This window comes from Corvus hawaiiensis, chromosome 6 (assembly GCF_020740725.1).
Source record: "Corvus hawaiiensis isolate bCorHaw1 chromosome 6, bCorHaw1.pri.cur, whole genome shotgun sequence".
Classification (NCBI taxonomy): domain Eukaryota; kingdom Metazoa; phylum Chordata; class Aves; order Passeriformes; family Corvidae; genus Corvus; species Corvus hawaiiensis.
This window is the reverse complement of record NC_063218.1, coordinates 48,080,092-48,095,876: the sequence shown is the minus strand read 5'-3', so window position 1 is coordinate 48,095,876 and position 15,785 is coordinate 48,080,092. Positions and strand designations below refer to the sequence as shown.

At 53.4% G+C, this 15,785-nt stretch overlaps 1 protein-coding gene across 2 annotated transcripts; it reads left to right on the top strand.

Moving 5' to 3' along the window:
* The first annotated feature begins 77 nt into the window (after window positions 1-77).
* Window positions 78-15,034, top strand: IFITM10 (interferon induced transmembrane protein 10). 2 transcript variants are annotated; one of them, XM_048306326.1, is made up of 3 exons: window positions 78-4,226; window positions 5,270-5,684; window positions 14,133-15,034. In XM_048306326.1, exons 1-3 carry the CDS (start codon window positions 4,117-4,119, stop codon window positions 14,280-14,282), a joined length of 675 nt encoding a protein of 224 aa, XP_048162283.1. In that variant the 5' UTR covers window positions 78-4,116; the 3' UTR covers window positions 14,283-15,034. The 2 variants fall into 2 exon arrangements, with proteins under 2 accessions (XP_048162283.1, XP_048162284.1); XM_048306327.1 differs by having other exon boundaries at window positions 4,212-4,294.
* The last annotated feature ends 751 nt before the right edge of the window (window positions 15,035-15,785 follow it).

Sequence of the window (15,785 nt, the reverse complement as noted above, 5' to 3'; positions counted from 1 at the left end):
TCCCTGATCTATTGTCTCTGGACAACTGGTTGCCCACTTGTGTGGATTCGTGTGTTTCAGAAGGGCTCCTCCCCTTCTCTCTGATAAGGAAACATGCTAGGAGCCTGTTGGATTTGTCTTTTGCAATGGATTAAAACGTAACAGCCTCCGCAAGGTGACATGTCAGTGCCACCTGCCTGACCCAGCACCACTGGGGCAGCGAGCACTCCCAGCATCCCTGCTAGCCTACAGCCTTCTCCTGGGACCACACCTCCCCAGTGGAGTATTGCCAAGGGTAGTCCATTAACAGGGAACTCAGGCTGTCCCCTGGTCCTCTGGACCAGTTAGAACAAGCTCCTGTTTAAGGTTAGAACAAGTTCCTGCTTAGGCTTTGGAGTGGTCCTGAAGCAGCCAAGTGGAACTTCAGCTTCTAAGTTTGGCCTAAAATCCACTAAGGTGTGATGTCTGGGGAAGTCCCGGAGCCCAGTGATGAACATGGTGTGAGGTTTTTTCAGTAATGTAGGAAAAATCCGTCCCTCTTGCCTAGCTGTGTAATTTTTAGTCCTAGCACTGCTGTATGAGAGCTGGAGACTCTGAAGCAGAATGAAGGCCCCATGTGCCAGGTGGAAGATAAGAGCTAATCCCTACTTTGAAAAAAGCATCATCTACATAAGCAAGATGGATGCAGCCAAGTCCCATCCCATCTTCTGAGCGCAGATCTAAGCACAGAGAGAGCTTAGCTGATTTCCCTACTGGCATGTCCTGAGTCTCTGTTCCCCCCAGATGCCTAAATTCCCCAATCAGCTATTCTCCTATGTTAAAGAGATGGATTTAACCCAAAAGGGCTGGCTGGATCCTGAAAACCAATCATGCAGCCCACTGTTCCTCAATAGCCCAAGGGGAGAAAAGTCATTTGCTGCCAAATACTTATTGACAGGAATATGAGGGCCCTGTTTCTGCTGGGGGGATTCTGCCTAAGTCTTCAGTCATGCCTTGTGTACTGAATGTTACATCCCAGTGGGAACAATCACAGGCTTGATCTTGGCCAAGAGCTAGAGAAGCCAAGAGCCAGAAATGCCCACCCCTTCTTTTCCAGCAGGGAGCAAAGCACACCCGTGCCCCGGGAGTAGCCTGAATGCAGCCCCACACTATCTTGCCCAGAAAGTCCTCAGGTTTACTTCAGCCTCCCTGTTTACTGCACCATCTCTGCAGAACTCCATGCACATGACAATTTGGGATCTCACTCTTCATTAAATGTCTCCATTGATGCAAAGAACATAAAATTTTTCATCACATCCCCTTAAGTACTAGGGTGCTTGGCTCTGACCCCCAGGGCTGTCTTCATGGGCCTGATCCTTCTCCAAGTAATTCTGCTTAGGGCTTTACCAAAAGCCCGTTAACACAAGGACCTGCCCAAGGAGAGGGAGGATGAGACCCCTCGTTTATGGAAATGACTTGCTCATCTGGTTGGCTCAGCAATTTGTTCATTTGGGAAACTATTTTTACTCACCATGAATGACTAAGCACATCGTTTTGGGGGCTGATGGCTTTTCCTTTTTCCGCTCTTTCTTGGATTTATTTATTTTTAGGTTTCTTTGGGAGGGAAGAGAAGCGGAATGCAGAATGAAAGCTCAGAGAACAGAAGACAGAGATCAAGGGAGAGTGGGAAGATTGGATTTACCCCTCTGAGTCTCAGGCTGCCTTACTGCTTATGGAACTTAGCAACCTACTGAGGAATTTTATAGGGGTAATAGGAAAGGAGCATTCAGGAGGCTGTGGACTTTTTCCTTCAGAAATAAAAAAAAATCAGGGTCAGGTTCTGCTAGTGGTTTTCTGAAGAGCTTGAGTAGGATTTGAGACGGAAGATTTTCTCACAGGTCTTACAGCACTTGATTATGCTACAGCCCACATGTCTCTAACGTGATTACGGGAGATTGGCTTTGGGGCAGGAAACATCCTTCTGTTCTGTTTGTCCCGTGCTTACCACAAGGGGAAGCCAGCCTTGATGCCAAAGTAATGCCAGTGATTATTCATACTCACCCCACCTTTTATTTGAAAGGAAAGTAGTCCTAGACCATATGGTTGAGGGCATGCATGCATGACCTTTGAAGATCCCCAGAAAGTTGGAGGAGAGTTAAAATAATGCAGAATATTGAGGGGTTTTATTCCTTGCATCATTTTTATGTCAGTTCCCTGGGGGAAGGGTCACATGAATGGTTTTTGAACCAGTGATGCTGCATGTATGCCACTGTGGTCTACATAATAAACCTCTCACCACTCACACTTAATGTCGAGGAAGATGATGAATCACTCCCCCAAAGACCAAAAAGTGCTCCACAAACTGTAGGGATGACCTGGTACCTGGAGAAGAGGAAAAGCAGCCATTCAACCTCCCTGACCTTTCAGTCCTTTTCATACCAGGGAACGTGACTGTCTCTGTTGATCTCACATTCCCCTACACCACTCTGCTGCCTCCTCTTGCCTTCTTGAAACCCCCTCTGACCTTTTTCTCTGCTCACCCTCTACCCCTGCCTTAAGAAGAGAAGCAGCCCTACCCACACAACTTTCCCCAGACAAACGAACAGCAAGCTCATCAGTAGCTCCAGTCTGCATCGACGGGATTTCATTGTTCCTCCTGAGCCTGCAGGGAGGATACTCTGCACAGTTGAGTTTGTCCAAGCCCTCCAGAAAAGCTGACGACAGCTGGCCATGGCTCTGCCTCTCCTGCAAACCTCTTAATCCCACAGGAGTATCAGTCTCACCCTAGCACTGCCTCTGTTTCTTAGCAGCTTCTTGGAGAGAGACCTGGGTCTCATCACAGGCTGTAGCACTAATAAAACCTCCTTTACTTTGGCAGGACCCAACGCCACTCCAGCAGCAATAAATCCTGAACCAGAAGGCAATTTGTCCTTTTTTAGCCAATGCAGGCACCTGCAGAAGGATTAAACTGGTCTCATGGAAACTGTACCCCCTCCAGCCTCAGAGACCTGTGGATGTGCAAGAAGTTCCCCCACATCACACCAACCCAGGGGGATGAACACGGCATGGGTGCCCCTACACTGGAGCCAAACCTGCCTGTGAAGAGCTGAGTGAATTACATCCTTATTTCTTAGCTCAGCACTTTGCGGGTAGGCTTAAGGCATTTCCAGAGGATTTCCCTTCTCTTGCAGTTTCTGCTCACACAAACTTTTGTTTTACCCACCGTGTTTCCACTGCCCTGGGGATTTCTCTGCTACCCTTCCCCAGCGCCACAGCTGAACTGCCTGCTGCAACAAGGCCACCTGCGCCAGGCTATGTCACTGCGGGGGGACGTGGAGTGTCCTTCTGTCCTCACCCTCCCTGTGCCACGGCTGCATCCTCCTGAATGACCTGCAGGCTGTCCCTGCACGGCACCAGCTGCTCTCCATCATCACGTCCCTGGGGGGACGCTACTGCAGCACCCTAGGACTGGGATTCCATGCAGCTTCCAGAGTGTTAACAATGGGAGGCAGCAAGCACATCCCTGATCCTGTGCTAAGCCTGGGCACGGCCAAATCCTCCCGGGCTTGACCAGCCTTCGTGACACCCCCACCCCCCTCCCCAAAGCAGCCACATGCCGTGAATCCTGCTGCCGGAGTGCTCCCACCCCTGCCTGCACTGGGATTTGCTCCGTGCCAGCAGGATCTGTTACCTCATACACAGGATTTATCCCCTTTCCATTCATCCCCTCAAGATCAGAACCCGTTTTTCCCCACAGCACTGCATCACCACCACCTCCCCTTGTTAATTCCGGTTCCCCAGGCACTCCTGACACACTTGTTTTAGTTTTTCACCCAGGTCCATAGGAGTGAACCCGCAAACAAGGCTGCAGCGAGTCCCCGCTGCAAAGGTCTCTGTGGGTGATAATGGGGAGAACAGGGCCGAGCATCCCCTTCTGATGCTCGGGGAAGCCGCTGGGCCGGGGCCCAGGAGATGCCCTTCTCCAGCGGGGCGCTACCAGGATGCTCCAAGCAGGAGGTGACGTCCCAGTGGGGGGGACACGAGGAGAAAGGCTGAGACACGGAGGAGCTCTCCTGCGTGAAGCATGTTCGGGGGGAGAGAGGGGGCTGCAGGCTGACCTTCCCATCCCCTAACTCCGTCCCTGCCCACCCCTAGTCCATGGGTGCCCCCCTCCCCGCCCTCCCCTCCTCCTTCAACTCCAGCGCCGAGGAAGCCGAGCCGGAGGCAGTGCTGAGCCGGATATGCAGCGACTCCCCGCATCCCTCCTTGTGAGTATCCCTCGCTTCTCCTGATGCCTTCGGAGGAGACCGATGGACGGACGGACGGGCAGCCAGAGGTGGACTAGTCTCTCCTATTTGCAAAGCTAGGGTGGAGGGGAACTTCTTCCAATATCCCCTTTCCCATCATCTGTCTTCATCCTCTCTTCCCCTCCTCCTCTTCCTCCTCCTCTCCAGCCACGATATCCTAAAAAAAGAAAAAAAAAAAAAAAAAAAAAAAAAGAGGGCGGGGGAGGGGGGTATGGGAAACCTGCTGGCAGGTGGAAGGGACCGGGAAATGGAATCACATCTGGAATCCCGCAGAGACTAGGACTCAGGAAAAGAAAAATCCCCCCCCAAATACCCACTCCACTAAGGAAGGAGGGAGGGAGGGAGGGAGGGCGGAGGGGCGGGCTGCTCTGCCGCACCGGGAGACCCGCTCCGTCCGCAGCCGAGCCACCGGCTCCCATCCCGGCATGGGACAGAAAGGAGAAGGCCCCGACAGACCGACAGACAGAGGCGGGCGGGCAGGGCTGCGGGGGGCTGCAGCGCGGCCGGCTGGCAACTCCCTCGCAGCCCCCCGGCGCCTCCCAAGTGTTTCTTTCTGCTTTTATTTGTCTCCTTTTTAAAAAAAAAAAAAAGATTATTTCCCCCGTGGTGAGTGGAACGCGGGTCACGCAGGCCAGCGGGCAGCGGCGGGGGGAGGCCGTGGCAGAGGGGGAGGGATGCTGCCCGCCCTGCCCGCGCCTCTGCCCCCGCCGCGGGGCCGGGGCCGGCGGCAGCTCCGCGCCGAGGCGGCGGCGTCGTGGTCCCCGGGTGTAGCGGTGCTCCCTCCTCCCCCTCCTGCCTGCCCTACTCTCCTCCCTCTCTCCTCTGCCCACTCCCTCACTCCTCTCCCCGCTCTCTCCTCTGTCTCCCGGTCCCTCTCTTTCTCTCCTGCCTTCCCCCCACGTCTCCCCTTGTCTGCTCCTTGCCCCCTTTCTCTTCTCCCCCTGCCCCCAGCCTTTCCATCCCCTCACCCCCATTTTTCACGGGGGGGCTTTTCGCTTTGCCAGGGCAGAGCGCGGTGACGCCGCGGCAGCCACCACGGAGAGGACACAGGACCCCCCCTTGGGCCCGCCATGCCCCTTTGAGGGGGTGGCCTGGACCCCGAGACCCCCTCAAGGCCCCCCGCAGGGCTGCTTCGCCTGCATCGCCAAGCCCCCAGCTCTCCGGCAAGCTTCGCCCGTCCTGTCTCCTTCTTCTGCCGTTTATCTCATGGAGAGCAAGAGCTGCAAAGGGGACAGTCTGCGGCCAGCGGTCCCGTGCAAGCACTCGGTGGAGAAGAAGACGATGACCAACCCCACCACTGTCATCGAAATCTATCCTGACACCACCGAGGTGAACGACTACTATCTCTGGTCTATCTTCAACTTTGTATACCTCAACTTCTGCTGCCTCGGCTTCATCGCCTTGGCCTATTCACTGAAAGTGAGTACTGAGCACGAGGCACGGGGTAAGGGGCGACCGGGCAGGGGGGAAGCGTTTGGGGGTTGTGCCTGATGTGAAACACATCTTTGCCACCCAAATGAGAGGTTGCAGACAATGGGGATGGGGACGGGAAGAGCTGAGGAGCCTGGGATGTTACTTCAGGTGGGGAAGAGGTGCTTTCACTTGCTCCAGGTACCCTCAGAGGCTCCTCTGTACCGTGGCGGCAGGGTGACAAGCAGGCAACACAGGGCTGGCTTGGCTCGTACTGCACCTGCAGGCACGCCGGCACTAGGTCCCTTATTCGAGATCCTGGCTGGTAGAGATCATCAGGAGAGGACCCAGCAGCACTGGATGGTCAGGCAGGAACAGTAAGAAGCAGCCAGCCAGGATCAGCCGTCAGCTGGCAAGTTGCAGGGGGTAAGAAGCTTACAAAGTGCAGGGCAATCCTGCCTGTTTCTTTCTTGCCCTCTCGCTAATTAAAACACCAGAGCTCGTGGCCAGCTTCCCCCACCCCAAGCCCTATAAATCCCAAAACAAGTCCTGGAGACCTGCCAGCATCATGGGAATGGTGAGGAGGTGGAAGAGAGTGTGGGGGGCTTCCCACAGTGTCGGGGCTGGAGGGATAGAGAGCTGTGTTGTTGGAGAGAGTGATGGCGTGGAGCACAGCCCATGATGGGAATGGGACCAGGTTATTATTCCTGATAGCTGCAGGGGAGAGCAGCCCGGCAGGGATGGTGCTTGGCAAACAGGCAGCCCCTTGGCAGCTGCCAGGAGAGAGGGGCCTGGGCTGCCCTCCCCTTCCCTGCCTGCCAGATGCAAAACTAACTGAATGGATGTGCAGAGAGCCTGGGGCGGCTGGGTGGCCCGGAGAGGAGCTGGCTGATTTGTTTTGGCAGGCAGCATTTAGAGGAAGGCCAGGGTGCAGACGGACTTCGTCACAGAAGCAGATCAATTAAACCCATACAGCTCCTGTGAGCTGGACTGTGAGCACCCAGCACCACAAGGAGGCTGCTTCCAACGCTGTCAGGGTCTCCATCAGAAAGGCTCAGGGACAAGTCTGTGGCCCCGTGTCCTGGGCTCACCCAGCACTGGCCCTGTGGTGCCTGCCTCAAGTTTCTCGTTCCTCAAGATGGGAGGCGAGCTCTCATCCATTGCCTGTGCAGGAGGCTCTGCTGCTGCCTGAGTGAGGCACTTAATAACTTAAATCATCCTGGAGCAAAGCATCACCATGAGTAAAGGGCAAATCCAGTCAGCAGCAGCCTTACATGAGTGGGGGGAGCAAGTCCCTTAGCACCCCCCACACCTTGATCCAGCAAGGGAAGAAAAAACTGGCTTCTTCCTTATTTTTAAGCCTTTCCTGTCTGTATTTGCCTTTAACGATTGACGTCTTTCCTGTGGAAGAGACTACCATGACTGTCTGGGTACATGTGGTCCCTTGCTGCTGCAGCAGTGGGGGGAGGACAGCCTGAGGACAGGGCTGACCCATCCCCAGGCGACAGGATAGAGTAGTGTCTGCTACCTGCAAAGTTTTTAGAGGCTGAACCCTTCACTATCCTTGACATGGGGTGGAAGGAAGGGCAAAGCCCAGAAGTAACCCAGGGCCTTGCACCACAATAGAGGCGTAGGCTCGGCATCTGTCTGCAAAGATCTAGAGGACACAAACTCAAGCATGAAAAGAAGAGGCAGTAGTGAGGGAAGGCAAATGGGCAAATTTGCTCCAAATCAGAGAAAGGAGAATAGAAGATGGCTGTCAAAAACAAGCCTTGGCTTTCAGGCTGAGAAGGCAGTAGCTGATGGGATGTAACCGCGGTACCCAAACAGAGGTAGCACTGAGCGGGTAGAAATAACTCTGCTCTGGTTTTGGAGCTCCCCAGTGGCTGTGACTCTGTGGCAAGGGGAAAATAGAAACAAAATGTCCCTCAGAGGCAGAGGACAAAGCTAGCAAGTGGCTGAAGGGATGCGGAGTGCTGTCATGAGCTGCTGTTGGGGTGGGTGGTGAGAGGCAATGCAGATGCTGGGGCAATAGCAGGTCTGTCCTGGGGAAGACTGGGATGTTCAGAAAGGCAGCTGTGTTCCTTGCCCACATTACTGCAGGGATCTTCCCAACACCCCAGCCAGGCTGGGTGTTACGGTTATTTCTCCAGAAGCATATTTTCTTCTCTTTTACTGTCAATAATGTTTTTCCCAGAAGTTCAGAGAAAACAGGAGCAAGAAATGCCCTAAGGACAGATACCCCTTTAAACAGACTTCTCTTGTTTCTCTGCAATTAAATGTAAAGACATTTGAGCAGTAGGCACTTAAGTCTGGCCTTTCTAGCATGTCTGTGCTCTGAAGGGACTGACTAAGGTTCTACGTACGTGGGAGAGGAGTGAAGCTGCACCTTCCCCTCCCTGAGCCTCTTCTGGGACCCCTCACAGCAGAGCCCTCAGCCACACAGGTTTCCTCAAGGGCCATCAGTGCACTGATGCCGTTAAGTTAAGCTGGGTTACAGCTTTTACACTTCCTTTGAATAACTGAAACATCCAGCAACTTCAAGAATTATAATTTTCATTATCAGAAATAGCATTTTCAATTCCCTGTCATAAAGGTCACCTGCATCTGACAGATTCATACTGTTAATAAAGCAGTATCTCCTTTGTGTCCCAAGTCCATGAGATGTGTCAGTATATATCTTAGCACACCCTAGCATTTTCTCTGGTTTCAGCAGCATAATGCCCACACTGGAAGACAGATATACCCTTGGTGCACTTGAATATTACTGTAAAGCTGTCTCCTTCCTCATGCCCTATTTTATTGGTTTCAGTCACATCTGGGAAAACAGGCATGTCTGCCTGGCCTTTTGCATGCTAGCTACAGCCTTCTAGATTTCTTTCTGCAGGGAAATGCTATTTCATGGTGACAACCATTTACTAAAAAATGCCAAAATCCCCCACCCCAGCACCAAAGAATTTGTGAAGAAAGAAACACATGAAGTCAGGTGAGGGCAGAAACTGACATACAAGGCAGGTTCTGTGTGTGACAGATGTCACAGCCAAGCGCTCTGAGCAGGACCGTGCCAGCATGCCTCATCTTTATTTACCCCCATAGCAGGCCAGATCCTCAGCAAATACAGCTTGCTGGGCTGCAATGGGGTCACACAACTCATGTATCCCTCCAGGGGTCTTTTCTAACATCTCAAGCTTCTCAAGGTCAGTCTCCCGGAGTGCAAGCAAGGCATTCGCATCTAATTGTGTGTGCTGGATGCTGGGGGAGAAGAGATCAACAGCAGGAACAGAGAAGTTAGAAAACCTGAAGTAACCCTAACCCCAGCCCAGCACAGATAAAAGTATCACTCCAACAGCAACACTTTGGATTCAGTTGGTTTTGATCAGAAGCAAATGTTGTGGTCTGATATTCAGCAGCTCCCTCCCTTCCCCTTTCCCAGCTCCAAGTGGTAATGAATGATGCATCAGTGCCTGGTGGCAGGAGATCTCACTTCAGTTGTTCAGAGGTTCGTCTCTGGAGACTGTCGGGGTGAGCCAAGTCCTTCTGTGTACCCATTGTGCCATGAGGCAGTAGATCAGAGGAGCTGGGATCTCAGATGAGCTGCAGTACGGATGCCTCGCTGTGGCTCTATAGACATGAAGATGCCAAGGAGCCTTGCTGGCTTTTTAAGCCTCACCAGCAGCCCACAGCATTGCTTGCAGAGTTTTCTTGCCCCTTGAGGTCATGGAAGTATGCCAAGTTCTCTTGCCCACTCTCTGCCCAGCCCTTAGCACACAGCTGTGGGCACGACTGCCTTCCCCTCTTGCCACTTGTTGATCTTCCTTGTTTTGAGTTGAAGTGGACCAGAACAAATCCACAGCTATTTATTAACCCTGAGAAGCTGCCACACCCGAGCTCTCAGGCAGGCTCTCACCCTGCTTTTCAGAAGGAGCAATGGTTTATGGAGGTGGGTGAAATGCAGGGGTGACAGTCCCGTGACGCCAGTGCCGGTGTGGTGGAGGCACGTGGGCTGGAGAGCTCTTGAGCAATCCACAGAGCAAATAAATCCAAGGATCGCCTCCAGAGCTCCTTCTGTGCAGGGACATGGAGCTCTGCATAGAAATGGATTTACTGACAACCAGCTGTGGACTTCCAGCCTTGCCTTAAAAACAGCCTCATTAGACTCGTTATCAACAAACCATTCGTCTCTTTCTGCAAGCTGAGGCAGCACTTTTTACTAGAGCAGCAAGTTTGATGCTCCCAAAAATGAGAGAGGCTGATCCTCAGGGCAGAGAGAGGGGAGGTGACTGCTGGGGAAGGCAGTGGGGTGGTAGGAGCCAAGGGGAGCACGTGGAGAGGAAGCAGAAAAAAACCAAGGAAACAAAGGACAGGGATGAGAGGGAGGAGCGAAAGAACCCTTGGGCACTGGCACGCTGGAGGCAGAGGACAGTGAGATGGAGATACTGGAAGACAAGGTGAGCAGCAGGGAGGTGACAGGCAAGTAGGGATGGTTGGATAGAAAGGCCATACCTTTCCTTTTGCTGATGGGAAAGGAGAGGAGAAAGGTTTCCATGTTAGAGCACAAAAGCTGGCTGTGTTTCATGTAAGGACAGGCATGGAAGAAGAAAGAAATTGTGTAAGTTGCCAGCCTGGATCAGGGGTGAGCTCTGCCTTGTCCAGGAGGGAAACTCCAAGGTGGCCACCACGCAGTGCTTGGAGGTGCCCAGGGAAACCCCAGTCAGCAGATGTAGTTATCCTCACACCCATCATCTCACTGCAAAGCAGGGCCAAAAATCCCCATCTAGTGTTAGGCAAGGTAAGAAGGGTCAAAGTGATGAGAAGAGCCTGTGACTGAGAAAACACCACACCTGGGTCTGGGGTGGGGGTTCAGCCTTGTGACCTTGAGGACCTGTCCCTCACCATGATTGATCTCTCTGGCCATGGAAGGAATCAGCTTCCAGGGCTCCCAGAAACTCGTGCACCAGCTGCCAGCACATTATGATGACAGTGGCCACAGGAGCATGAAGATAGGAAAAGCTGAAGCTGGGCTATAAGGAAGACACCAGCGTCTCCTTAAGGACAAAGCAGGGAAGGAGCTGAAACACTTCCCTGCTCTCCAGGAGAGCTCCTCCACAGCCTGGCTCAGTTGCCACAGCAGGACATTAAAGGGAGACATCTGGAAGCATCTGGGGGTGCAAGGCCATGCAGGAGGAGGCGAGGCTGCCCTGGAGAGATGTGGGAGGCTGGAGCTGTGAGTGGTTTGTAAGGAGAAACTCCTTTTCATTGCACTTTTATGCCACACGGGCCCTTGCATTTGTCTGGCACTTAGAGGCTCCATTTCAATATAAACGATTATGGGCAATCAGGGATGATTTTCATGAGGCTGACCACTGAAGCCACAGGGGTTGGCAGGAGTGTGTGGGTGGAACCAGCTGGAGGTGCAGGGAGAGGAGGCAGCTGGATGTCCTTTGGTAGGAGTCAAAGGCAGCCATTGCACCATTGTTTGGACCCAAACAACAGGAAAGAGAAGAGATGGAAGGAACAAAAAAAAAGGAACTGTGAGGGAATGGTGTCACTGGGGAGAGGGCAGCCCCAGGCACCCCTCACCACAGATGCAGCACAACAGGAGCAGGGCCAAAGGGAGAGCCATGGGAAAGTCAAGGAGAGGCGCTGCTGAAGTGTGTCGTGGGAAAGGGCTAAAGCACTGGTCACGAATGTGAGTTGGTGTCAGATGGGAGATGCTACTGGGAGAGGCTGCTGGGAGCACTGGAGAAGGCTGAGCATGGAAATTAGGGTTGTAGAGCGCCCCAGGGACAGGAGGAACAGGAGGTGAGGAGCAGGAGGGAGCTCCTGGGGCCAAGAGGAACTGGCCTCACAAAGGTAAAGCGGCTTGGCTGTGGGAGGGTTGCAGAGCTCGGTGTGCTGGCTGTGCAGGTCTGCTGGAGAAACCTCTGTCTGCCTGGCAAACACTGGCAGCAAACGCCAGCTTGCTTGTGGCAGAGAGCACTGGGTTGCAGTGGAGGATGGGGCAAAAGGCATTTGCTCCATGTAGGTTTTGCCTGAAGCAGCCCCACCGCTGGGAAGAGGGAAGTGTGTAAGAGCTTCAAAGAGTCTGCTGGGAGCAGCAATCGGGATTTCTGGCCTGAATCCAGCCCCTCTGGGGCTTCTCACCAGTGCGTGAGGAGGTGCCAAATGCCTGGTGCTGCTGAGCCCAGGGGTTTTGGGAGGATGTTAAAACTTACTGAATAATTTCAAATGTGAGTCATGCCAGACATTCAGCTGACACAGAAAGGCATGTGGGCTCCCGTGCTGCTGGCTTGCTGCCTTCCCAGAGATCATCTCCTCTGCTGAGAGCTCCAGCCAAGCGTGCCCCAAAGACACATGCAGTTTGTGACTGTCCCTTCTTCTCAATCCCAGAAGGATGGTGAGCTAAGCACTCCACAGCAGAGCAATGGGTAGATGGCCCCAGCTCCAGCTGCAAGCTCCCACGAGTAGGGCACATCAAGAGGCTGAGACCTGGCACCGTTTGATTTAATACAAGTATGAAAAAAAGGCTCATTCTTGCCTATGTGCCTGCCAGCACCAGATCCTGTGGGCCTCATGCCAACAGCAGCTTCCCTACCCACAGTTCAGAAGATCAGGGGTTGCTTGTGCAGAGAGGTCCTCATTGGTGTGATGGAGAAGAGCAGTGCTGCTTGAGGGTCTGAGATGCAGTTTTGGATGCCCCATGAACCAGCATGACTCAGTGGGAATGAGGGGTTCAGCAACCCTTCCCCATGTCCAGCAAGTTGCAGAAGGCTTTCAGGACAGTCCCGTGGGTAAGTGCTGCAGGAGGAGGAGAGAAAAGTCCGTAAGATGTGGTCTGAATCCGTCGCAGAGTCTTTTTGGAAAGCTCCTGATCGATAAAAGCCTTTTAATATTCCTCGGTCTGACTCTGGTGCAGGTTTTTGCAGCTTGCCACCAGCATCCGGTGTCTGGCCGGCAGTGCCCGGCGGGGCTCTCACTGCTGGCAGCAGGGCAGGCAAAGGGCTCGCAGCCCTGCTCCCCACAGCCCCCACCCAAGAGCGGGCAGTGGGGCAGGCCCTGCCACACCCTGAGCACCCCGCTTGGATACAGGAAATGGATGAGAGTCAAGTGTCCTGGTGCTTTTGTCCCACATCCTTGTGGCTCCAGCTGCCCGAGTCTGCTGAGTGCTGGCTGAAGGGGCAGCCTGGGGACAGGGACATATCCCTGCTAGGAAGCAATGGAGTCTGACCCCTCCTCTGCTGGGATCAAACTGCAGAGCTGCTGCTGGTGGACAGTGCCATCAGCTGCCTGGCCGTGCCATCGCTGCCTGCCTGGCTGTGCTGTCACTGCCCGGCTGTGCCATTCACTGCCTCATTGTGCCATCTCTGCCTGCTTGCAGCATCCTTGCCTGGCTGTACCATCTGCTGCCTTGCAATGCCATCGTTGCCTTACAGTGCCATGTGCTGCCTGGCTATGCCTTCTGCTGCCTGGCAGTGCCATCCACTGCCTGGTAATGCCACATGGTGCCTGGTAGTGCCATTGCTGCCTGGCAGTGTCATCTGCTGCCTTGCAGTGCCATCTGCTGCCTGGTAATGCTGTCGCTAGTACGTCGGTAATGCCTGCTAGTGGCATTGCTGCCTGGCAGTGCCATGCACTGCCTGGCAGCCCGGAGGAGGTGGGGACAGGCCAGTGACATGGATGTGCACAATCATCGCCCACTGCAGAGCTGTCCCAAGGAAAGCCCATAAAAGTCCCAGCCTGCAGCATAATGAAGGGAGCAGACCGTGCTGTCAGAATAGAAAACTGCCTGTGGCAGGGATGCTACACAATCCGCATAAGACCTGCAAAAGGAAAGGAACTCATTAACCCAGGACTACTTAATATGCTGGAGGCTCGTGCGCAGCCCGGGAGCTGCAGTAGCGTGCCATGCCAGGTTTCACCCGCTCAGCCCCTCAGTGCAGGCGGAGGCACGGGGATGCACACCGAAACTGCAGCCAGCCTTCTCCCTTTTGGGCTGGCTGAGCCTGCAGGGCCTGCAGGGCCAGGGGGCCGTGACACGGTGGGAAGTGTGCTTTAGTGCCCATGTGCCTGGGGTGCACAATGGCATCGCAGTTCCTTTGTGCACCCTCAGGCTCCAAATGGCACTGCCCCACTCCGGGGACCATGGGGCCCTGGTTTGCCTGGTTGGTAACAGCAATGGGTCACTCTTTCAGGTCTTCTCTGCTTCCAGGAATTTCCAGCCCACAGGTATTACAGTGCTTGGTTTCACAAGCTCAACCCATAGCAGAGATGGGGTGCAAACCTTATCTCAAGGTGTTTTATGGCACCTGACGTGCTCAAATACAAAGAGGCCCAGCCCAGCCCTCATCTGCTGTACAGGTAACCACGTACAGCTGCACTGGGTTTTGTGGCTGCTGCTTGAGACAAGTTATGTCTTTCATATGTGTTGCAATTACTTTATTTATCTTTTTGTCTCAGGTCCGGGATAAGAAACTCCTCAATGACTTAAATGGAGCAGTTGAAGATGCCAAGACAGCCCGGCTTTTTAACATCACCAGCTCAGCCCTTGCCACCTTCTGTATCATCCTTATCTTCATCTTCTTGCGATACCCTCTCACTGACTACTGAGTGAGGCCAAAAGCAGCTGCTGCCGCCAAAATGCCTCTACGCCAGAAGTGTCTGCAGTTTCTTGTAGCAAGGACACACAAAACAAACCAACCACTACACCCTGATTGCCAAAAAAAAAAAAAAAAAAAAAAAGTTGATTAAATACATAAATAAAAGTTAAATTAGTTTATCAGCCCAGCTGAGCATACCCTTCTTGCCCTGAAATGGTATGTGAAGAGCTGAAGGAAAGGGTCTCACTCTTACACATGTACAGGAAGAAAAATAGACCAAGAAATATTTATTTTATTTATTTTATGGCCAACAAGCTGTGTGAAAAGAGCGTGCAAAGCCCAGAGCTACGCACACTTGGTGGCAGGCAGCTGAGCTCTGGGGAGCAGGGGGGTCCTGTGGAGCTGGAGACACATACAGTGATGGATGGGGATCATGGCAGGGCTGGCTCACAACATATCAGGTGTGTTCAGACCGCCCCACCACCCCCAGCTTGTGGGGGGTTTCTTTTCCTTTTCTTCTCTTGAATTTCATCTACTGGTTCAGACAACTTCCAACCCCTGGAGAGCTGAAGGTGTTAGGAAGTTCATGCTGGGGAGCTCCAAAGCCTCCAGAGAAGCCCCAAAGTGTTAAAGGGCAGGTTTCTCCTTGGGATCTCCCAGCAGTGCTGAGAAGGAAGGCACCTTCTGGAGAACTCGACTAAGCCACCTAAGTGGAGTGCTACTGTATTTCTGTAAACAGTCAATAAAAAGATACCTCTGATACGTGATGCTGCTGGGCTAATTCCTTCCTTAGCAGGGCTGAGCTCCTGGTCTCTATGGGCTGGCAAGAGAAAATGCTAATGTCACCAGCAGCTGCTCGGGAGAGATTTAAAGCAGGAGTGAGGGATGCTGCTGTAGGTCAGGGCTGCATGCAGCCGTGAAGGAGAGTGCAGACCCAGATTTAAGAGCAGAGACCTCGGTGACTTCCTTGATGGAAGATCTATGGCAAGCAGGCAAAGGCAGCCGAGCGGGCAGGGCCCCCCTCCCCTGCTAGGACCAACGTTGAAGAGAGAAATAAATCGCTGCAGTCTGAACCTGCTGCTACTGCAGCGCTTCCCAGGGTCATTACGAAGAGCCAGATTTCGGAGACAACGTGCGTTTGCCACTGAAATAGGCAGGAGCTCAGAGCCCTGCCCGATAGCTGCCTGCGGCTGCCTGTTGTGCTGCAAATCAACACACCCTGACTTGAAAACACCCATAAATTAATGGCAAGACCAGAACTAAAATACAGCCTATCAGCCCCTCTGACCCTTCATCTCATCTCATGTGCCACAGCTGCCTCATCTTTTTCCAGCTGTAAGATGACCTCATGCCAAGGGGCACCAATCACTGCAGACCAGCCATGGAGCCGGGAGAAGGCACCAGGATCCACCTTTGCACCCACCCTGAAAGCAAAGGTGAAGCAAGAGATGGGGAATGCAGACAGGCTGTCATGGGACACTTCATCATCTGCTGAGTGCATGGTTAAATCAGC